The 24,167-nt window shown below is 43.0% G+C and overlaps 2 protein-coding genes across 2 annotated transcripts in view; both read left to right on the top strand.

Annotated features, from left to right (window-relative positions):
• Positions 1-24,167, top strand: part of LOC139411624 (protocadherin-15-like) — a 269,777-nt gene that overhangs the window by 240,911 nt on the left and 4,699 nt on the right. The window contains exons 28-34 of the mRNA XM_071158218.1: positions 7,270-7,485; positions 8,276-8,364; positions 9,894-10,070; positions 12,040-12,258; positions 15,284-15,292; positions 15,693-15,809; positions 23,827-23,845. Of these exons, the coding sequence (XP_071014319.1) occupies positions 7,270-7,485; positions 8,276-8,364; positions 9,894-10,070; positions 12,040-12,258; positions 15,284-15,292; positions 15,693-15,809; positions 23,827-23,845 (846 nt within the window). The remainder of the gene's footprint in view (positions 1-7,269; positions 7,486-8,275; positions 8,365-9,893; positions 10,071-12,039; positions 12,259-15,283; positions 15,293-15,692; positions 15,810-23,826; positions 23,846-24,167) is intronic.
• On the top strand, positions 17,880-21,505 carry LOC139414117 (protocadherin-15-like). The gene is made up of 2 exons (XM_071162001.1): positions 17,880-17,893; positions 18,304-21,505. The coding sequence occupies exons 1-2, from the start codon at positions 17,880-17,882 to the stop codon at positions 19,904-19,906; spliced, it is 1,617 nt and encodes a 538-aa protein (XP_071018102.1). The 3' UTR covers positions 19,907-21,505.

Below are 24,167 nucleotides of genomic sequence, written 5' to 3' on the forward strand. Positions count from 1 at the left end.
GCTATGATGAAACTCGCTGTCATGAGGCAATGCGGCTATGGAATGCCTGACCTGTTCACCGGACGTGCTGCCTGTCCCAGACCTGCTGTTTTCAACTCTCTGGAGACAGCAGGAGCGGTAGAGATACTCCTAATGATCGGCTATGAAATGTCAACTGACATTTACTCCTGAGGTGCTGACTTGCTGCACCCTCGACAACTACTGTGATTATTATTATTTGACCATGCTGGTCATTTATGAACATTTGAACATCTTGGCCATGTTCTGTTATATTCTCCACCCGGCACAGCCAGAAGATGGCTACCCTTCATAGCCTGGTTCCTCTCTAGGTCTCTCTAGGTTTCTTCCTAGGTTTTGTCCTTTCTAGGGAGTTTTTCCTAGCCACCGTGCTTCTACACCTGCATTGCTTGCTGTTTGGGGTTTTAGGTTGGGCAGCACTTTGAGATATCAGCTGATGTAAGAAGGGCTATATAATTACATTTGATTTGATTTGATGAGGACCGTCATAGGAAAGGAAGACCCAGAGTTACCTCTGCTGCAGAGGATAAGTTCATTAGAGTGACCAGCCTCAGAAATTGCAGCCCAAATAAATGCTTCACAGAGTTCAAGTAACAGACACATCTCAACATCAACTGTACAGAAGAAACTGCGTGAAGCAGACCTTAATGGTTGAATTTCTGCAATGAAACCACTAATAAAAAAGGACACCAATAAGAAGAAGAGACTTGCTTGGGCCAAGAAACACGAGCAATGGAAATTAAACCAGTGAAAATCTGTCCTTTGTTCTGATGAGTCCACATTTGAGATTTTTGGTTCCAACCATTGTGTCTTTGTGAGACACAGAGTAGGTGAACGGATGATCTCCACATGTGTGGTTCCCACCATGAAGCATGAAGGAGGAGGTGTGCTGGTATGAGGGTGCTTTGCTGTCGGTGATTTATTTAGAATTCAAGGCACACTTAACCAGCATGGCTACCACAGCATTCTGCAGCGATTCGCCATCCCATCTTGTTTGCGCTTAGTGGGACTATCGTTTTTTTTTTCAACAGGACTGCATCAGATGACCTGATCTCCACAATCACCTGACCTCAACCCAATTGAGATGGTTTTGGATGAGATGAACCGCAGAGTGAAGGAAAAGCAGCCAACAAGTGCTCAGCATATGTGGGAACTCCTTCAAGACTGTTGGAAAAGCAGTCTTTATGAAGCTGGTTGAGAGAATGCCAATAATGTGCAAAGCTGTCATCAAGGCAAAGGTTGGCTACTTTTAAGAATCTAAAATCTAAAATATATTTTGATTTATTTTACACCTTTTTGGCTACTACATGATTCAATGTGGGTTATTTCATATATGATCTTGATGGTTCGTTATTGAGCTTTGGTGAGAACAGACCAGGGATCTTGCCATTCTGAGAATGGAAACTGTAATTATAGAATGTAATTTTTTACATTTTTGTGAAAGAAATTACTCATTGAGTTGAATCAGATGAAAAGTGAGGATGTGGATAGATGACATGAGGAGGACTGTACGTTTAAATGAGAAAAGCACTATACCGGCGCATAGCCTTGTTGCATTCCTGTTTATAACACTTTGACCTTCAATTGATTTCAGTGGACAATTCTGATGTTTGCAGCTATAGATGTTGCTGAGATAGATATTTTGCCTGCTGTACAAAGAATCCATGAAGCATTTATAACAATCGACAATTAACCTGCAAATGGGGTAAAAATGTATCCAATAATACTGCATCAACTAGTAGACCATCTCAGACTCTATCTGTAGAATTAATTATACGATTCCATCTTTCCATTGTTCTTGTTCCTTAGAATGTTGTGTTAACTCTGTCAGGTCTAGATAGAATACTGAATCATCCTCAGTAGCATGAACGCTAAACACAGTTTGGCTGTGGCCCCAAGCTTTGGTCTCAGCCATCTTTGTCTTGCACTGCATGCCCTTCTCTCTGATGGACCTTCAGATGGTATCTGATGTGTCTGAGATCTTTGTATGAATTTAAGGCAGGCGGCTCAACAGTCTATAAATTAGCTTCATTTACTGTCAAATTCTTCTTTAAATCATTTTGAATTGAAGCCGGGGGAAATAAAAGATGGCAGGGGGTGATGTGGCACAGTGGTAATGACAAAGAAACCGCAATTTTATGCTAAAAGTTTTCTCAGAACGTATGGTTTTACCAAGGGTAGGCCTATTGAGTTGAAACAGAATCACTTAATTTTATATGGTTGTTTTTATATGAAGTCTTGTACACAGTCTTGTTGAGTATTTCATGAGTGATTGCTGAATAGAAGTCTATTCTCCAACCCATTCTTCCTTTCAGTGCCACGGCACACAGATAAAAAAAAATCAGAACCTTTGTTCTCAAGTGCTTTTACAAACTGTATTGAGATAAAGCAGAACTCAAGGTTACTCTCATAACCCAGGTTCTGATATGTGACCGATCGGCTTGATTTGGTCTTATATAGCAACATTTTAGGTTTTTTACATTGGATAAAAGTAGAGATTCAGAGCTAGAAAATGGTATATCATACACTACAGTTGAGGGACGATGGGAAAGTAATTCTTCTTTCGAATTAATAAACTTGTAACTCCACTTTTGAGAAAATGTCCCTAGAATGTTTTGGTACACCTGCTGGAGAGCTCTTCTTTGTCTACACCCATTCAGCATCATTCACACCCTCTTAAGCCTTAGCTCCACCCATCTCTTTAAAAATTTACATGTGAGGCCATGTGTTAAACAGTGAGATTATGTTAGTGTACTAAACAACCAAACATTTTAAGAACAAAAGCTGGATTATACTACGTCTATCGACATGCCTGTAGACAGTTGTCGCAGTGACATCACAAACATTCTATTGTCATCTGACATCAAACTTGTCGTTATCGTTATAAAAAAGTATAAACGCAAAAACTACAGGCTCTTTGACATCAGCGGCCCGGTGTTCCAAAATAGCATAACTGGTATATTTTAACACCAATAAACCCAGAAAAAATAAATGAAATTACTATATGTCAATCTAGCAAACTAGGCAACTAAAAGCAACTTTCTAAACAATGTTTTGGTTAATTTTTAGCTTGTTAGCTAGCTAGCTAACGTTAAGTTACCTGGCTAGCCAGTTCAAATAATGATAATATAGCTGAAAATGTCTTAACTTTAGCTCATTTGAATTCATTATTACAAGAAAATAAACTAGCAACAAGATAATTATTTACAATTTAATGGCGAGCTAATTACAGAAAATAGGTTACAGTTGTGAGTGTGCTGAAATAAAAGCAGGGCATTCAACGAGAGAATTGTAGAATATGGACACTATCTAGTTGGCCTAATGTTATATCCTAGTTTGACTTTGGTTCAGGTAATGTTGTTCTTCACTACTGTCTCTGGTAAACACACTATATCACATAATGCAAAGGATACAGAAGGTGTAAACGGTACAGTGAAATGGTTAATTGCATAGCGGAGTCTTTTGTTTAGAAATGTAGCTAGCTAGCTAAACAATGAACCATAATCCCGACTCATAACTTTACTACCCTGTAATCTGAATCTGCAGGTAGCTAACTAACTAGGTTCAATGTTATCTAGCTAGCTAACATTAGGCTGTAACTAGCAATGAAAATGTCACTGAGATACAAATAATATTACCACACACATTATACACTTAATGTTCGCTAGTGAGCCAGCCAGCTAACGTTAGCTAGCTAGCTAACAGTATGCTTTAACTTGCAATGAAAATGACTTTCTGACTAAATTAGTAATGTATAATATTTGAAAATGTAGTTAGCTAGACTCTCTTACCCGTATATATCGATGAATGCTTCTTCCTCTCTGTTATGGATGCCATGGTTGCCCTTAGTTTGAAGATGTAATCCGGAGACAAGTGTTTTATACAACAGCCTTCTATGTTCTCTTTTCGACTCCCTCCGGATATTTGCAATCAAACGCCAGACTTATCTCCTTAGCCATCATACCACCAGGCAGTGCACTGATTTCAAAATTTGGTCCTCCGGAAAGTGGAGAACTTTAGCAACACTTTTGTAGCTATTCTTGATATCTTTCAAAAAAGCTGCATTAGAAAGGATTACCTACACATACTGAGCAGCTCATGTTATAGACAGAAGTGTGCTACATGGTAGAGCAATTTGAACTCATCTCTCAGCATGTCCGTTCCATACATTATCTCAGCCAATCATGGCTAGCAGGAAGGTTCCTGACTTTTTTTTTTAGGCTCACAATTTAGCAATTTGTATTTGTATATAATATAATATAATATATATAATATAATATATTAAATAATAATATTATATAATAATATAATATTTGTATTTACAGATGGCATACACATTTGTTATTTAGGCACATGAAAGTTCACATGTTCCAGATGGCATTTCTGCCCCCCAAAAATAATTTTGATAGAAAATAAATGTTTATGTTCAAATGCCTCTCCTGTGAAGTAGTGACATGCCAAATATGCCTAGTTTCCTGAAACGAGTTACATATTATGTGTGAGATATCTCACAAGTGGGATTCACTGAAACTCTAGAACCTCAAAGAACCAATCACACACATATGTCAGAGACAGACAGGTCGAGTGGTGAATGAGGTGAGCCCCACCCCTCATTATAAGGAGCCATTAGCACACCTTCTTGTCATTCTCGAGCATGCCTCTATTCCTTTTGCTCTTGAGAGCATGGGAATATGGTGAGATATCTCACTCATAATATCAGAGAACCTGGGAACCTCAATTACTCGTTTTGATATCTCACAATTAGGATATTACCAATTCTGTATTGCAGACCTGGTTTCCGAAGCCAGGTAGTCTTAAAGTATCAACCCTCGAACGTCCCGACACTGAGGACAGAATGTGTCCCAAAGAAGGTGCAGTGACGTCTAGCTGGTAAACCTCATAAAAGTATGAGGGGACAAGTGGTGTTTTCCCACTGTGTTATTGCGAAAGCCTATATGGCAGGCTGAGATAGCGGCTAGTCACTGCACGAAGTCACTGCACGAAGGGAACGGTTATTGGAGCACAGATGTGCCTCTCCCCCATTGGGATGGGGGAGGAAGGGAGTCTGTGCTCCACCGAGAGGTGTCAGGCCAGGAGACGGTTGGCTGCCTCTCTGCTGCTGCAGAGTACCGCTTCCCCAAACTGTCTGCTTCTGTCCTGAGACTTGGACTGTGGGTTTGCAGCCAGCCATTTGCATCACTGGTCACTCAGTTAGCACTTGCTCTAGTGAACTGTCCCTCTCTCTGATGTGGAGCCTTGGCTCGTAGTGGGAGAAAGTGGAGACCGGGTTGCCACGATATCCGGGTCTGCCGGGCAGGTGATGGCAAGGTTAGCCTTGACGCGGTAGCTGACCTGGGTTTTGAGTCTCTTGGACCGAAGAACCTAGTAGGTGGGGCTGGTAAAGTTGATAAGTACAAAAACGACAGAGCTTTATGTAAATCGTGCAAGACTCAAGAGACCTAAGCTAGTGGTGAGTCCTCTCATGGACCGGATCACTGCATGGTTGGACCGGTTTGGTTAGTAAGCACAAAGCCACTTAATGCTAGGCGAACTAAAAAACAAGACAGTGGTTAGCTTGTTAGCTTTCACCGTGACGGCTAGTAGGGTTGCTTAAGGTGACACGGGCCGTTATTTGGTAAAAACCTTACCAAACTTGCAGGACTCGGTCGAGAGCTGCCTGAGCATATTTGTTGCCCATGGGTACGGGGGCCCATTATAACGCTGGTATAAAAGTATGGCTAACCAGGTTATGCGTGTGCGAGTGTATGCTTAGCCATGAGGCTTTTGTGTTAGCCAGCTAGGGTTCACCCAGCGAAAAAGCAAACTATTACCCGAACCGAAAACGTTAGTTTCGGTAAAGTCACACAACACAAAAGAACTCCTGTCTGTACTACTGCAACTCGCTGTTGGCTTGTGCCATCAAACTTACCCAGAACGCTGCAGCTCGCCTGGTGTTCAACCTTCCCAAGTTCTCCTATGTCACCCCGCTCCTCCACACACTCGCATCCACTGCAAGACCATGATACTTGTAGCAAGAGGAACTGCTGCCTACAGGCTATGCTCAAAACCCTATGCCCCAACCAGAGAACTCTGGTCTGCCACCTCTGGTCTCTTGGCCCTCCCACCCCTATGGTAGGGCAGCTCCCGCTCAGCCCAGTCTAAGCTCTTCTCTGTCCTGGCACCCTAATGGTGGAACCAGCATCCCCCTGAAGCTAGGACAGCAGTCCCTGTCCATCTTCTGAAATCATCTGAAACCCTACCTCTCCGAAGAGTATCTTAAATAATCCCACAGCACCCTCCCTTGCCTTGACTGTGATATGTGGTTGTCCCACCTAGCTATCTTATTAAGATGCATGTAATGCACACTGGATGCACACTGGATAAGATCTCAAATGTAAATGTAGATGAAGAGAGCTGAAAAACCTGTGCGACACACCTGTCAACAGTTAAGCAGGATACAGGGATCAAGTCGTGTTGAGCAGAGCTTAGAGTAGTGCTCTTCGCAAGGAATAGAGGTGAGACTGACCAGAGGGCAGGCAAGTGGCTCCTTATCACCTGAAACTACTTTATTTTATATGAGTGTGTTTTTAGGTTGGCTTGAATGGAGTGGTATACAGTCTTATTTGAGAATATCTAGCTCCATCTAATGACCGAAATAGGGCAGCCCTGTCATTTATTGCACTCCTCCCTCCATTTCCTCCCTCCCTCCTTCAATCCCTCCATCCTGGAGAGAAAAAATGTATTTGTACCTATTAATCAATGTCACTGCTGACAGGCACTTTGAGAACTGATGAAAGACTGAGCATGCAGGCCGGCAGACAGGCAGCAAGGCCAGAATCAAATTATTTCTGTGCCATACTGTACCTGCTTCTGAGACTCAAGTTCCCCCTCTCCTGGCCAAATTATCTAAATGCACTGTCATCCTTTATTTTGGTCATTAAGCAGAAGCTCTTATCCAGAGCGACTTACTTACATGATGTTAGTTTTGACTAAGGAGCCTTAATACTCCATTATATGCCCTCCATTTGTGTGTATCATATGTGTATATGTGTGTCGACAAGACAAGCAGCTCTGTCCCAAAATATGCCACCACAACTGAGGCCCACTCAACATAACTGGCATTGTTAATGTAGTAGATGTCAGAAGATCTCAGTCTAGTGTTTATATGTGTGCGTGTGTGTGTGTGTGCGTGTGCGTGTGCGTGTGTGTGTGTGTGTGTGTGTGTGTGTGTGTGTGGTTACTTTTCCCCAGGCCACTGATGCAGATACAGGGAACTACAGTGCCAATGCATACCGGCTGATTATCCCACCCACGACAGATGGTCAGGACAGTTTTGTGATCGAGCAGTACACGGGCATCATCAAGACGGCTATCATGTACCGCAACATGCGCAGGTCCTACTTCAAGTTTGCAGTCATCGCCACCGACAACTACGGAGAGGGCCTGAGCAGCAGCGCTGATGTGGTGGTGAGTGTCTAGTGTGTTCAAGCAACACATATCCCTCCATTGTTTGAAACACTCTTTCTTGTTAGGCAAGTGATTATGAGACTTTGACGCTTGGCAGTTGGAAGTTTGTCCTCAGTCAACTGTGATCTTAACAACCGATGCCAATACCCCAACCACCCACAACATCTGATGGGTTTGTTAGTGTCAGACTGCAGTCTCCTCTGAGATGAGTTATTCATTAGGAGGCTACATGATGATGAGGCACGTTTTCTCTTCTCTCTAGGCTGTGTTTAGCTTCCAATATATTAAATTATTCAGAGCAGTTACAGGACACGAGATGTGTTATGTGTATGCCAGAGAACCCCTCTGCTTCGAGCTGATGATCCAATTAAACTATGCATGGAGTGTGTTTTCTGCTCATTCTAATTGATGTGTGTGCATGTGTGTGTCATTATACTTATACAATACATTTCCGTTTCTTTCCAGTTATTGGAGTCAGGGGTTCTCCTAATATGTCAGCCTAACAAGTCTCTAATGAGACTGAAGAAGTGTTGGAAGGGCGCCTGAACGGGTGACAGCGGCGAGTGCTTAACCATGTTGCTGGTTCATTTTCAACAGGAACTGTAATTTCACAGAGACCCTGTGGGAGATTTGGCTGCAGAGCCCAGAGCCAGTGCATTTTCTGTGCCGGCGAATATTAAGCACCATTAGATTGGCCACATGGCACCAATACAAGCAGGCAATAAGATTCTCATTTTGACCACCTCTCTCTCTCTCGCTCTCTCTCTCTCTCTCTCTCTCCTTCTCTCAGGTGTCTGTGGTTAACCAGCTGGATATGCAGGTGGTGGTGTCCAATGTCCCGCCCACTGTCGTGGAGGAGAATAAAGAGCAGCTTATTGCGTAAGGCACCAGTCAATCACTTCCTTTCAGCATTATTCTCACAGTGATCATTTTTGGTTGAATTGGAAACCTATTAATGGTCCTAAAGGCCCCTCAACACTCAACAGAAACAGGAGAGTGAATTAAAAAGTATTACATTTATTTTCATTAGAGAACATTTCCTCTACTAGGGCATCATACTTAAAAATATCTATATTCTGAGAAGCATCTACAGTGGAATAGATTTGTATAGTAAAGTAGGGTCTGTCACCACCCTTGTCTTTTCCTTTCAGCCAAAGCCAAAGTGCATTTTAAACGCATTACAACTAAAAGTTTGAGGCCATCCCTTTCATTCTCAGTGATAACTCTATGGTTTAGCAGCAGAAGCCCTGTGGAGAGTCACAGTTTGATTGCCACAGCATGCCACTTACAAAAGTGGAATGCATTTTTTAAAAAATATCCTGTTGAATAAGAGGACTTGGTTCAAAGTCGCACGATGCAAATTAGCATTTCGGCTCGTGAAATTGTTTGCGTTGAATCCCAGTTCCCTACAGGGAATCTAAGCCAATGTTCTGGCAATGTTCCCAGTTTGCTGGGTAGTCTCCAACTGTGTTTTGAGAAACAAAACATGCAATGGAAAAAAAAAGTTATAGAACTTGTGAATTATCCCTGTGTGGCAGAACTTAGGTCCTCAGTGTCTTCACTGTCTGTTTATGTTCTGTCTGCCTTAACCAATGATTGGGCAAGTAAAACCGCTGATTGTCCAGATAGACAGTCAAGTCGATCATTCTCAATCAGTTTATGAATGAGAAGCAAGAACAGACGAAAGTACAGTGTTTTTAGACAGATAGGATAATAAAATAAGGTGTAATATACATTCATTGTTTTAAAGCCTCCCTTTCAATGGCACTACTCCTCTAAGATTGCTCTATGCTTTGACAACTAAATCATGTGTTGAGTTAGTCATTCTGATCAAATCTGAGAAGCCTCCCGTCTTCCTTGGTCCTACTGGGGTCCAGAACTGGGTACTCTGTTCATCAGGCTTGGCATTCGGGTTGGCATTCGGCACTTTAAATGGTTGTCATTTAAAGTGCTGATTTCACTCAGTTTGAAATTGATCATGAAAGCCCTTATTTGCCAAGAACCCAGTGAGAAAAGACATGCTGGTGTCCATTTTAACAACTATGGCTGGGAGTGAAATACTTAAAGTATGACCTCAAACACATATGGTCACACACAAGTAAAAGTATGGCGTTTCAGCATTATGAAGTCAATGACATCATTTGTAAATGGTGACACAACACATGCAGGTGAAGTGAACCAGGGCAACCACTGCTAAAGTTTGATCAGCACATTCGCTACGCTACTGTACATCACCTGTTAATAACAGTATGAGAGTAGTTACTGAATGATTCATAGAGCCTTCACATCATGGTGAAGATGGCTGTAGAAATATGAAGGTAGAAATGCCTAATGCTTCAGCAATACCTGGTACTATACTTTATTTTAAATGTGAACAAACCACAATGGTTTTGTTTCCCAAACGTAAGTATTCTGGAGCGATACATCCAGGACCAGATCCCAGGAGCTAAGGTGGTGGTGGAATCCATTGGGCCGCGGCGGTTCGGAGATGGCTTTGACCAAGAGGATTACACCAAGTCAGACCTGATGGTGTACGCCATCGACCCACTGACCAACAGGGCCATCTCACGTCAGGAGCTCTTTAAGTGAGTGAACACAATGAAATTAATAGCTATCTCTTTATCTCTCTCCTCTATATTTCTCTCCCTTTTTATAACGAGAGAGAGAGAGAGAGAGAGAGAGAGAGAGAGAGAGGGAGAGAGAGAAAAAAAAGAAAGGAAAAGGTGCTATTCCATCAGTAGTGGCCACTAAGCCACCCTGAGGTTGTTCCAACATTCTGGAGAAATGACAGCTTAGCATTTTAGTCCCCCTGTATTCGGAGAGAGAGAGAACTACTCCTCAGAGTCCAGGGTCCCCCTCTTACATAGCAGGAGAAACAATGTTTTACACTTTTACCACTAAGAGGCAGTATCCAAAAATGCTTTAATGGTGCAGCTAAAAAGTGCTTTTGCAACACTTTTTCACCCTGTCAGGGGAAAGAGCAGTGTGTGTGTTAAAACACCCAGGGCCATGTTGCTGCCATTAGTCTTATGTTCGCTGGCCCTCAGACAGGGTTATAGTCAACACTGTGGGAGCCCAGGCCCCCCTCAGAGCATGACAGGCACCATGCTAGAGGAACCCTTCCCCCCTACTGCGCACCCTTCCACTTTTCACAGAAGGAAGGCATGATATCTCTTTTTCCCTCCTTATCCCTCTCTTTTGCCCCATACTCAGTTTCACTCTGGCTTTAACAGCACGAGTTAGGCTACGTCCCCCTCCTCTTCAAACCAGATACCAGTCTATTGTTTAATCCTGCTCTTAAAGAAAGTGACTTTGAGTAAAGTGGCTTTGTGTTGAGTGAATCTGAGCAAGTTACTTCTCTGTCTGTCCTTGGCTGCTAGTGGTGGCCCTGTTTTACTGTAATGACACACGTGTCTCATAAAGAAAGGGGGTTTCTGAGCCTGAGCTAGTGAGCGTCACTCTTATCACAAGCACCAGCTTTGGAGAGCCGTTGTTCATTTTAAATGGAGGTGCTGATATATCTATCGTTGCTTCAATAAGAATCCCCCTCTTAGATACAATGGCTGTTGAGGAAGAGTCTAGCCGAGGTTTAAGTAGCAGGGAGGGAAAAATAAGCTATTTGTTCATGCAGCTCACACCTGGCAGCGTAGAGTTAATTGCATGTTATATTTATGTGCTTCTGCTGTCAGCTCACATAGAGAAAGGGAAAGAGATGGAGAGAGAGGGGGGGAAGAGGTTATAGCATTATGATGTCACCTTGAGTGTGCCTCTCTCGCCTAAATGAAGGAAATAAGGACTCTTGAGGGTTGAAAGAAGCCTATGGATAACTCACATGGAAGACCAATCACTTGAGTACTATTCATTTGTATAAAGAGTCCATATAGTGTATGATAATGCAGCGTGTGGCAGAGAGGGATTGCGTTGGGACTGCACAAATCTCCTATTGACATCAATGCCTATGTACGCATAAGGCCAAGTAACAGTATTATGTTAGGATTCAACACCAATTTAAATCGCAGTTGAAATGGTGTTACATCCAAACTTAAAGTACACTACATGAACAAAAGTATGTGAACACCTGCTCGTCAAACATCTCATTCCAAAATCATGGGAGTTTGGTGATAAACAGTTCTTGTGCTGACCTTGCTTCCAGAGGCAGTTTGGAACTCGGTAGTGAGTGTTGCAACCGAGGACAGGTGATGTCTACCCATTCTGTGAGATTGTGTGTCCCACCACTTCGCGGCTGAGCTGTTGTGGCTCCTAGACGTTTCCACTTCACAATATCAGAGCTTACAGTTGATCGGGGCAGGTCTAGCAGGATGGAAATGTCACGAACTGACTTGTTGGAAAGGTGGCATCCTATGACGGTGCCACATTGAAAGACACTGAGCTCTTCAGTATGGGCCGTTCTACTGTCAATGTTTGTCTATGGAAATTGCATGGCTGTATGCTTATTTTATACACCTGTCAGCAACGGGTGTGGCAGAACTAGCTGAATCCACTAATTTGAAGGGGTGTCCACGTACTTGTGTGACTGACTGGTCTGTCTGGCAGGTTTCTGGACGGGAAGCTGCTGGATATCAACAAGGAGTTCCAGCCGTTCCTGGGTCAAGGAGGACGCATCCTGGAGATCCGTACACCCGACATCGTGGCCAGCGTGAAGAAGGCTGCCCAGGCTGTGGGCTACACAGAGGGGGCGTTGCTCGCCCTCGCCATCATCATCATCCTCTGCTGCATCCCCGCCATCCTCATCATCATGGTCACCTACAAACAGTGAGTGCACAACCGCTTGTCGTAGCTACAAGCAACATGTGTGTGTATGGCCATGGTGACCTTTCAAAGCTAGCACTGTAGTTTGTTGAGGCTGAGGAAATGTCCATGGTGCCAGGTATTTAGTCAAGCACCAATCTCCCAGTCTCTCTCTCTCCACCGAATTAAGGATGCTGACAGCGTGCACCGCCGGTCTAATGTCCCTATTCACACACTGTGAAAGCCGATTAATTAACAGTCATTTGCAACAAATATCCAAAGCCAATTGTGACCGTCACAGTGTGTCTTCATGGCTCCACTACCCCATTACTCACACTCTCTCACACCCATACATATATATACACACACACACACACACACAACAAATTGCATAATGCTAAAGCATATGGCACAGATTTAGTATACCATTTAGTACATCAAATCAAATGTATTTATATAGCCCTTCGTACATCAGCTGATATCTCAAAGTGCTGTACAGAAACCCAACCTAAAACCCCAAACAGCAAGCAATGCAGGTGTAGAAGCACGGTGGCTAGGAAAAATTCCCTAGAAAGGCCAAAACTTAGGAAGAAACCTTGAGAGGAACCAGGCTATGAGGGGTGGCCAGTCCTCTTCTGGCTGTGCCGGGTGGAGATTATAACAGAACATGGCCAAGATGTTCAACTGTTCATAAATGACCAGCATGGTCAAATAATAATAATCACAGTAGTTGTCGAGGGTGCAGCAAGTCAGCACCTCAGCAGTAAATGTCAGTTGGCATTTCATAGCCGATCATTAAAAGTATCTCTACCACTGTTGCTGTCTCTAGAGAGTTGAAAACAGCAGGTCTGGGACAGGTAGCACGTCCGGTAAAAAGGTCAGGATTCCATAGCCGCAGGCAGAACAGTTGAAACTGGAGCAGCAGCACGGCCAGGTGGACTGGGGACAGCAAGGAGTCCTCATGCCAGGTAGTCCTGAGGCATGGTCCTAGGGCTCAGGTCCTCCGAGAGAGAGAGAAAAAGAAAGAGAGAAAGAGATAATTAGAGAGAGCATACTTAAATTCACACAGGACACCGGATAAGACAGGATAAGTACTCCAGATATAACAAACTGACCCTAGCCCCCCGACACATAAACTACTGCAGCATAAATATTGGAGGCTGAGACAGGAGGGATCAGGAGACACTGTGGCCCCATCCGATGATACCCCCGGATATGGCCAAATAGGAAGGCTATAACCCCACCCACTTTGCCAAAGCACAGCCCCCACACTACTAGAGGGATATCTTCAACCACCAACTTACCATCCTGAGACAAGGCCGAGTGTAGCCCACAAAGATCTCCGCCACGGCACAACCCAAGGGGGGCGCCAACCCAGACAGGAACATCACATCAGTGACTCAACCCACTCAAGTGATGCACCCCTCCTAGGTACGGCATGAAAGAGCACCAGTAAGCCAGTGACTCAGCCCCTGTAATAGGGTTAGAGGCAGAGAATCCCAGTGGAAAGAGGGGAACCAGCCAGGCAGAGACAGCAAGGGCGGTTCGTTGCTCCAGAGCCTTTCCGTTCACCTTCACACTCCTGGGCCAGACTACACTCAATCATATGACCCACTGAAGAGATGAGTCTTCAGTAAAGACTTAAAGGTTGATACTAACTCTGCGTCTCTCACATGGGTAGGCAGACCATTCCATAAAAATTGAGCTCTATAGGAGAAAGCCTTGCCTCCAGCTGTTTGCTTAGAAATTCTAGGTACAATTAGGAGGCCTGCGTCTTGTGACCATAGCGTAAGTGTAGTTATGTATGGCAGGACCAAATCAGAGAGATAGGTAGGAGCAAGCCCATGTAATGCTTTGTAGGTTAGCAGTAAAACCTTGAAATCAGTGTAGGGAGGCTAGCTCTGGAGTAATATGATCAAATGTTTTTGGTTCTAGTCAGGATTTTAGCAGTTAAACCTCAGTTATCACTAACTGAGGTTTATTTAGTGCTTTATCCAGGTAGCTGGAAAGTAGAGCATTGCAGTGTTCTAACCTAGAAGTAACAAAAGCATGGATTAATTTTTCTGCATCATCTTTGGACAGAAAGTTTCAGATTTTTGCAATGTTACGTAGATGGAAAAAGATGTCCTTGAAACAGTCTTGATATGTTCGTCAAAAGAGAGACCAGGGTCCAGAGTAACGCCAAGGTCCTTCACTGTTTTATTTGAGACGACTGTACAACCATTTAGTATACTATTTGTTCTTGATTGTCAATGCGTCAGGCAGGTGCTCCTCAACGTTTGTTCTTTGTGCCGTGTGAATCCACTACATAAACACTACATCAACACTGATGTCTGGGGAACGTTTACACCCAACAGACGGGTCAGAGTGGTTCACCTGAGCTGAAGAAACACACACACAGACACATTGTAGAGTTTGTAGTGTTACGATGCGCCAATTTAGAGAAGTTCATTCATTCCTTCAACTTCATGACTTATTGATCTCCGGGAGAATATTCTGATGCAACGCATTCTCTCATTTCTCTCTTCTGGGGTAATTGTATTTTGTTGTGAATAAGTAATGCTGAGAACAAAAGAAATGGAAGAAAAAGAAAAAGGCTTCTTGAGTTTGATATACTTGTATGAACTGGATGCTGCAAACATAGCTGGAGAGCCTGATGTGTTTCATAGCACTGTGTGATAAGAAATTAAGCAAAATGTGTTACTATATCCTCTTATTATATTCAGTGCTGAAATAGGCTGAGATTTATGATAGGGCATGTTATCCAAAGCCTGGCTGTTATCTGAATAAGTCAAAAGGAATGCCATGAATAATAAACATTTGTTTTACCTCGAGTGGTGTGTTTTTCAAAAGGAACCTTAACAACCACCATTCATTAAAATTGAATGGAGTTGGAGGAACGCAGAGGCGTCTCATAACTCCCAATTTAATTAATGTTTCTCATTGTGTAGTATTAACAAAATTGGACTGAGCTAATTGTATAACCAAGGTTCTCTTGTGTTTTCTTTTTCCCTCTGTCTCCCGCACTGCCTGGAAAACCATCCACCAGATTCAAAGAGTAAGTAATTGCCCATGTGATATGAGTGATCTCTCTTGTATGCACTTGAGCATGAATACAACATGGTTCTGTCACATGTCCTCGTTACTGAATAGTATTTTAAAGATGAACCAGGGAGTCAGAATGACTATTAAAATTAGGATAAAAGTACAAACATTGTAGTTCAAGTCATCTCCTTCATATAGACAATGACTTGCCTTTTTTTTTATCTAGTTTTATATAAGAGATTGGCTCTGTTATTTTTATCTCAGTCAGTTGGGATGAGACACATACTGTACTGATGTTCAGTCACTTCATTCACCACAGACATGTAGCCTTCATGGGGAACAAGTGATGAAATGTTATGGAAACAAAGTGCAATGGATTGACTCAAACTGATGAAACTTTATTTGAACTTCAGGAGACAGGCGGAATGTGCCAAGACTGCGAGGATTCAGCAGGCTCTGCCAGCGAGCAAGGCTGCTGCTCCACGTGCCCCAACAGCCAATATCTACGGGGAACTAGGGGACAGCAGCACGTAAGTCAAATCAAAGCAAATGTATTTATAAGGCCCTTTCACAAAGTGCTTATATAGAAACTCAGCCCACCTTTGACCTCTTCCTCCTTACCTCCTTACTCCCTGTTTCAGGTACCATATACTGATGAGTAATGCCTATTTGTGCAGATTATAAAGTTTGTGGGTGTTAGGACATTGTCTATTTTTCAAACAGGAAACACATTTATTGTCTATTTTTCAAACAGGAAACACATTTATTTTTTCCCCCTTTTTGGTACTTTTTACCCCTTTTTCACCCCAATTTCGTGATATACAATTGGTAGTTACAGTCTTGTCCCATTGCTGCAACTCCTGTACGGATTCCAGAGATTCGAAGGTCGAGATCCATGCGTCCCCCGAAACACGACCCCGCCAAGCTGCACTGCTTCTTGACACACTGCTCGCTTAACCCCGAAGCCAGCCACACCAATGTATCGGAGGAAACACTGTACAGCATGCATGCGCCCGGCCGCCACAAGGAGTCGCTAGAGCACGATGGGACAAGGACTTCCCTTGCCAAATCCTCCCCTAAAATCAAATCAAATCAAATTGTTTTGGTCACCACATACTTAGCAGATGTTATTGCAGGTGTCGTGAAATGCCTATGTTCCTAGCTCCAACGGTGCAGTAATATCTAACAACTCACAACAGTACAAAATCTAAAAGAAAAATAATGGAATTAAGAAATGTATAAATATTAGGACGACGCTGGGCCAATTGTGTGTCCCCCTCATGGGTCTCCCGGTCGCAGCCGGCTGCGACACAGCCTGGGATCGAGCCCGGATATGTAGTGACGCCTCTAGCGCCTTAGACCGCTGCGCCACTCTGGAGGCAGCATACACATTTATTGGAGAGAAAAAAGGCCTAGACATTGGTCTTCAGAGTCTTTCATGTTGAGCTTTAGACATTTGGATGACTACATCATTGTTCCCATTCAGTCATAATTCAGTGTGCTTTTGTCCTCCTACAAACACCTGCACAGACCTAAGTTTGTTCGACATCCCATCTCAGATTGTCAATGTGTGACTTTGCAATTAAATGCCAGATCCATTTCAACATGGCCTTCTGTTCTCTCAAGGTGAAGCTGTTTGATTTGACTCATAAAAGAGAGACCGAGGTTTGCTAGAAATAGAATAATGCTGTGTCTCAGTTTGTCCCATCCATTTGTTAGTAATTGATTCTGTGGGAAGTTACTTTTTGATTTTCCCTTGTTATTGTCGCTGTTGAATACCTCAGCAGTTTTGCGAGTCAGTTTTGCCATTAACACAATCGGATTCCACCTTTCACACTAAATACTATTCTGAATGCACAATGAAATGTTAATAGTTTCAGAAGAAACCTTGAATGAATGCAGAACTCGTTATATGCCTATTCATTCACCACCTTCATCAACCAACCATGACCATGGCTACCTCAGCCTCTTGACCATTTCCCATAAGGTTACACTTTGTTAAACATCTGTCTGTCTTTGTCTGTCTTTCATTTAACCACCACTCTATTTGCTCTTCAATGGATTCAGACTGCAGTAAGTAGCCCCAATGCTTATGCCTAGGCTCAAATAGCAAAACAAGAGTGATGTAGATGGTGTCTAGTCTCCTACACCTGTTCTTGAATATTTGTCATTGACGCGCACTTAATATTTTATTACAGAAATAACTTAGACGTTACAGTACTGTACATGGTTAGTGCATTTGCATTTTAATATGATGGTATAATTTCAGGGATGCTAGGTAATACTCTTTATGAAGGTAAGGCTTAATTACAGCGTAACACCATTTTTGCTTCCACCATTTTTGCTTCCAGTTTAGGAAAAGTGATCCTCCCTTTGTAAATTTAGAGGTATGGTGAATCTTTAGATGCTTATAGCTTATGCCCTACCCATCCCTATCCTGATCTCATTAGAAAAAAGTTGTTGTTTATGTTTCACGTCCATTAACTTATTAAGATCATAACCTCTTAGTATTATTGCTATGATTGGACTGATGCAAATGGGCAGGTGTTGGGTACTTCAGATATCACATGTGCCATATATTTGTGGACTGTGATGCTAAAATGGAAGTACCTCTGTGACTGCTTTGATTTCTTCAAATCAAATATGATTAGATTTTTGATCTTGTATTAAATGTACTTGGGATGTTTTTAAGTGGACACTTTATCGCCTGTCCAAATATTGTCAGCAGTTGAACTGCTATTCTTTATTAAAACTTTTGTATTTAGAGACATTTTTCAATTGATAATAATGTAGCCACAATAAGAAAAGAAAAGCATGATCTACCCTGCTGCATAACCTTTGAGTTTGAATCACATTTTTATGTTGTTTCTAACTATAATCATAATACTAAGAGTCAAAATGACTGAAGGATCTATAGCATCTCCCTCATCCCTTCTCCTCTGCTTCCTCATCCTTCATCCTTCCTTCACCTGTGTTTCAAATCTTTCTTTTCTCCACCCTCCATCTACATTCCTAATCGGACAGGGCTAAAAGGTTTGAGATCGATGAAGCCGACCGCCAGAGACGCCTTAGCAGCTTCGCCTGTCGCGCCAACTCCTCCTGTGGCAACGGGTCGCTGCACAGCATCCTGCCCAAGTCAGAGAGCAACGTCACCTTTCTGTCAGACCACCACCCCCTGACCACCACTAACCCTCTCTACGATGAAGAAGAAGACGGGAACTTTAGCAGCCCCTACGGGACAGCGAAAAGGGGCTCTTTCTCTCCCTCCCTCTCTGGAGGGTCCGGGAACGCCTGGACCATGCGGACTCGTCTCCGTGGAGGATCAGAGGGGTACGAGTCGCTGAAGAGACAGGCTCTGATGGACCCGGCCCAGTGGGAGCTGCAGCTGCTCCAAGCTGGGATGAAGGGTCAAGGAAGCCTGGAGGGTTATGACGTCCAGAGCAGCCGCAGCACAGAGGAGAGCAAGCTGTCTGTCAGGGAGCAGGCCAGGCAGTATGAACAGCAGGCCATGCAGGAGAGGACCCCCAGGGGAGGGCGTGAGTCCAGGTGCTCCCTGACCTCCCCTCCTTTACTGCGGAACCAAGACAACATTGACATGCTGGAGTTAAGTGCAGAGACCCTGTTCTCCATCATGGACAGCCCCTACAGCCCCCTGTCCATAGGGAAGGATGTTCCTCCCCGCATCATCATCACCCAGGGCGAAGGCTCTCCGCCCCTGGCCCAGAGGCCCACACTGCCTGTCCTCAGGACCAGCATCTCCAGCTACATCACTGCGGAGCCCTGCGAGATCACTGTGGAGATCATCCCTGACCCGCCTGAGAATCCGCCACCTCCCCCTCCTTCTCCTCATTCTCCTCCACCTCCTTCTCCTCATTCTCCTCCACCTCCTCCTCCTTCTCAAACACCTTATTCTGGTCCTCCTCCTCCTCCTCCTGCCTCATCTCCTCCTCCTCCTCCCTCCTCATCTCCTCCCCCTGCACCCTTCAATCCTCACTTCATTGAGCCTGATCATTCTCCCCCACCCTCCTTCCCTCCATCTCCCCCTCCTGCTCGGAATCATGCTCCTCCGCCACCACCCCCACCCCTCCCGCCCCCTTTCTCCCCCACTTTCGAACGACCCCGCCACACCGTTCAGTTTGTCCCAACCTCCCTGCCGCCATTGTCCTCGCTCCGCCCTATTTCCTCCCGGGCCCATCCCCCTCCTACTCACCCCCAAAGCGAGGACGGTGTGAAGAGGAAGGAGCTAAAGGGGATTCTGAAAAACCTGCAGAACCTCGCTGACATTGAGAAGTCTGTTGCCAACCTCTACAGTCAAGTAGACAAGAATCGCAAGGTGGCGCGATTCGGCAAGAAACCCCAAGCAACCGAGGGACCAGAAGGAATTCGGAGACAAAACAGATCTGGGTCCCGTGAGGAACCAAACCAGCCAAACCTGACTAGCACGGAACCTGTGGTCCAACCAAACTCAACCACAAACACTAACTCCTCTGATCTGGAAACAAGCCAACCAGGCACTAACAATGTAACCTCAGAGGTCCAGGAGCCAAGCCAATCAAACCAGTCAAATACAGACTCTGTGATTGAGGAACTAAGCAATCACTTTCCATCCCAATCCACCACCTTCTGACTGGCTGACTACTCTCCTCCTTAGCTCTATTTCCTAAATCATTTTCTTTCTTTCTACATCTTTATGTCTCATGTCATGATCATGCTGTGTTGTATTGGATATGTTCTGTCTGATGTTATTGTAAGTGTTGTCATCAACAACATAGTTTCTTCCCCTAACAAACTTTTATAATGTTATCACAACTAACAGCAAGGGGGCCCTTAGATCCCGTAGCTTTTCAGAACCTCTTAAACTGAGGATTATTTTTAAAAATATTGTCATGTTCCTTAGTTCATAACCCTTTGGCCTTTTCTATGTCACCAACCATCCTCTGTCTTCACCCCCTGTTCTACCACACAGATTCCATTAAAGTGTTCAAGGCTTGAGAATTATGTTGAACTGAACCTGCATACAACTTGCTCCTTGTATGTTGTACTCCCATCCAATCCCATCCAATTCCGGAAGATGGAGAGTCTATTATTTTCAATGTTTTTATTGACAGACAGATTAGATATAGAGATAAGTGAAGAGGCTAATTAGGTAAAGAGATGGGATATGGAAGACAGCACACAGGAATTGAATCTAGATCTATCCCACCGGGCACAGATGTCAATTCAACGTCTATTCTATTTCATGGAAATGACGTGGAAACAATGTTGATTCAACCAGTGTGTGCCCAGTGGGATGTGAGTATGTGCATAGAGCCTGGATGACTCATCCATACAAACAAACGTATTCTAAGCCCACTCTCACATTGTGAGCCTAATGGACTTGAATTCCCCATGAGTACCCTGGTGAATGGAGATCCCTTATTCTTCACAGAGGACAGTGCATTCGATCAGAATGTCCATACAATCTATACAAGACAATACTATGGGTTAATGGTGCGGTCTAATTTACTTATTTCAAAACAATGCAAGAGCATTCTATTTGTTCATGATTTGCAGAAAAATTTTACATTTCCGGAACAACATTGCATTTGAATTTCCAAAGTGCTCTGAAGGAATAGTGTGTCGGTTCAGATGTTTCTCTAGATGTTTGACGTTGGGAAGTGGTAGTTGAAGCTGTGGGCTCATTAGTAGGCTGATGATGTTGTGGATGGTCTATACAGATCCTCACAGCATGATAAACTAGTAGCTGTTGCTGTCTGAAGGCTCCCTGAAAGCGGCTAATTAGTCAACCAATCAATCCCTCAACAACTGGCGCTGCTGTCCTGACCTGTCACCTTCCCCTCTTAACTCCAACACACACACTCTCTCTTCTTTCTTCTGTCTATAACACTCTTTCTTGCCCTCTATCTTTTTATTCTCTCTTTCTGGCTTCATTTCTCTACCTAACCCCTTCTTGTTATTCCTTTCATTTATCCCTTATCATTTTCATGTGACTCTGACAGACTTCCATCGGCATCAATCTTCTCAAGGCTCCTGTAGCTCTTCCTTTCTCTGTCTTTTCTCCCTCTGCCACTCCCATGTTTGTCTCTCGTCCCTCCTCTATCGTCTCCTTTCAAGAGCAGTTAAATTTGTTTAATCAGACATTCCCCTGGTGTTCCAGGATAGATCAAATTTGGACTAATTGTGTATTCTGTGTTCACCACATGGGGTAATCTCCTCTATCGAAAAGGCAAACAACTCACGTACTATACTGAACACAAACACAACAATTTCAAAGATTTTATTGAGTTACGGTTCATTTGAGGAATCAGTCAATTGAAATAAATGAATTAGGTCCTAATCTATTGATTTCACGTGACTGGGAATACAGATATGCATCTGTTGGTCACAGATACCTTAAAAGAAATGGGCCTCACAATGGGCCTCAGGATCTCGTCACTGTATTTCTGTGCATTCAAATTTCCATTGATAAAATGCAATTGTGTTTGTTGTCCATAGCTAATGCCTGCCCATACCATAACCCCACCAGTATGTAACAGTTCTGGGATCTTTTATTTCAGCTCATGAAACATAGGACCAGCACTTTACATGTTGCATTTATATTTTTGTTCAGTGTATTTTCTGGTTCAGGTGCTCTTTTTCTTCGTCCCTAACATCTGTCATTTCTGACAGATGAGATTATTTTAATTTTTTGTTCCTTTGATGGCAATTATTGTGTCACTTCCTTTTCGGTTTTACAATTTATTTTCTTAATTTTAATTCATCCAGTGCCTTGATAAAGTTAATGAGGAGGGTCTGTTCACTACCACCACACAGTAGGCTTTTTAAATGTATCACATCACCTTCCTCAAAAGTATTATTAGTTTAGAAAACTCAATAATTTAAACATAATCATTTAAACATGTGTGTGTGGTCTAACTCATCATTATGTCTGGGTATGGTCAAATATAGTATATCATAGGGGAAATGTCTGCATCCTAAAACAATCCTTTACCTCTCTGCATCATAAACCATTAGCTCCCAGTGAATTAATGGCCTCTAAGATAGGATGAAACTCCCTCCTCTTGGTTACATCCGGATACATGAGTATTTAACTGTCCATTAGTTATATGAAGTGGACATCTCTGGATGTGCATCCCCCCTACTCCTCCCTGCCTACAGTATCTGTCCTATGGGCCATTTGTTTTGGTGTTTCCTAAAGACTTCACCAGCCCAACAGACCATTCATCAGCCCTACTCCCACCTAGCCAGTCTCATACAGGGAGGTGTGGTCGTACAGCAGGGATCATCAACTTTTCATATGCACACCTCCCCGTATGCATATTTTGGATATGCACTATGTCTGGGACAGTTATGTTTTTTCTGGGGGAAATCTCTGTGATGCTTTGTTAACTGTTGGCTAGTGTGAGGTGCATTTGAGTAAATCATCAAGAATGCTTTCAAAAAAGGGTGCAATACCTCTTTCCAATACAGACGCTCTAATTCTTGAAAATTAGGCCAGGATTCGATCAGATCAGCGTAACCCGCATTAGTCGACAAACACAGATTTATATTGCTTTTGTTCAGGCAGTGTCGGAGGTGTAACTGCTTTTGAGCTGTCTAATTGGTAGGCGGCTGTGCTCGTAGTCTTTATCACGAAACCACATCCTTATATCCACCCACGTTAGAAGTTCAGAACAAGCAGGTGTATATAGAAATAGAGTGCCATTTTAGAAATATAATGGCACTCAAATACAAAATCATTCGAGGAAATAATAGGGATCTATATTAGCCTAATTGAGGTGTAGATAACATCACACATTCCAGTCTTCAAATTTGTAATGCAGCTGCATCGGATTTCTACTAATGTGACTCTCTGCATCCAATGGAAATGTCTGTGATAGGAAACACCAGGAGCCGCTTGTGGATTTGACAGCACTAACGTAGTTAGCCTACACCTCCGTCACTGCCTAAACAAAATAAATAAAAAGCTATGAAAAAGCTTTGTCGGATAATGCAGGTTACCACGCTAATGATTGAATCCTGGTGTAAATTCATCTGATATGAGTTAAATGGTGTGACGTCCACAAAGCTAACCACAGTCAAAGGATGTTTGAACTTTTTACATTAACAAATCCATTTTTTTACATAAATGTATATTTTACTAACGAATGCGTTTCGAGAGACGATAGTGTGCCATAAAATTATTTTCCCAGTTTCTATTGGGAAGGTAATTGCTTCGATATGTCAACTTAAGTGTAGGGTTTGTTGTTATTTCCTATTTCTTTCTCCCCCACCTTTTTATGGATCCAACTTTTCTTTTTATCTGCCAATCATTGTTATAATGGAAGAAAGAACATAACAAATAGATAACAAAAATGTTTCTGCATTATTTTTTAAATGAAAATTGAAACATTGGCTTGACACAGGAATTTGCACAGTAAGTAGCATTGAAATCACTTAACTGGTCAGCAGAATATATGCTTTTATATCAATGCATTTAGAATGTTGATGTCACATTGTCCTCATTATTTGCACTATTTCTTTCCTCCTTTTTTCCATGACCTACAGGCGAGGATACGGAAGAAAGGTAGGCATTTTTCTTGTGAGGTATTTTTATGTTATGCATTGTGTGCCAAGTAAATTTTTCCATGCTCACGGGAGCTTTATTCACCATCATTCTTATCTACCACTCACCTGATGGAAGACACTGAATGAGATTTAGACGGGGTCATAGAGAGAGTTGTCTTATTACTTTAACATTAGCATCACAGTTTACATTTGGTTCGAAAACTGCTGTTGCTGTAATTTCAAATCTGTCTGCTGTCAAGTGACGGATGAGCATTTGGGCCATTTTTTTTCTCTCTACTGGTGCATGGAAGTACTACTAGGAGCTTAGCCAATGATTAACT

Source organism: Oncorhynchus clarkii, chromosome 1 (assembly GCF_045791955.1).
Source record: "Oncorhynchus clarkii lewisi isolate Uvic-CL-2024 chromosome 1, UVic_Ocla_1.0, whole genome shotgun sequence".
Taxonomy (NCBI): Eukaryota; Metazoa; Chordata; class Actinopteri; order Salmoniformes; family Salmonidae; genus Oncorhynchus; species Oncorhynchus clarkii.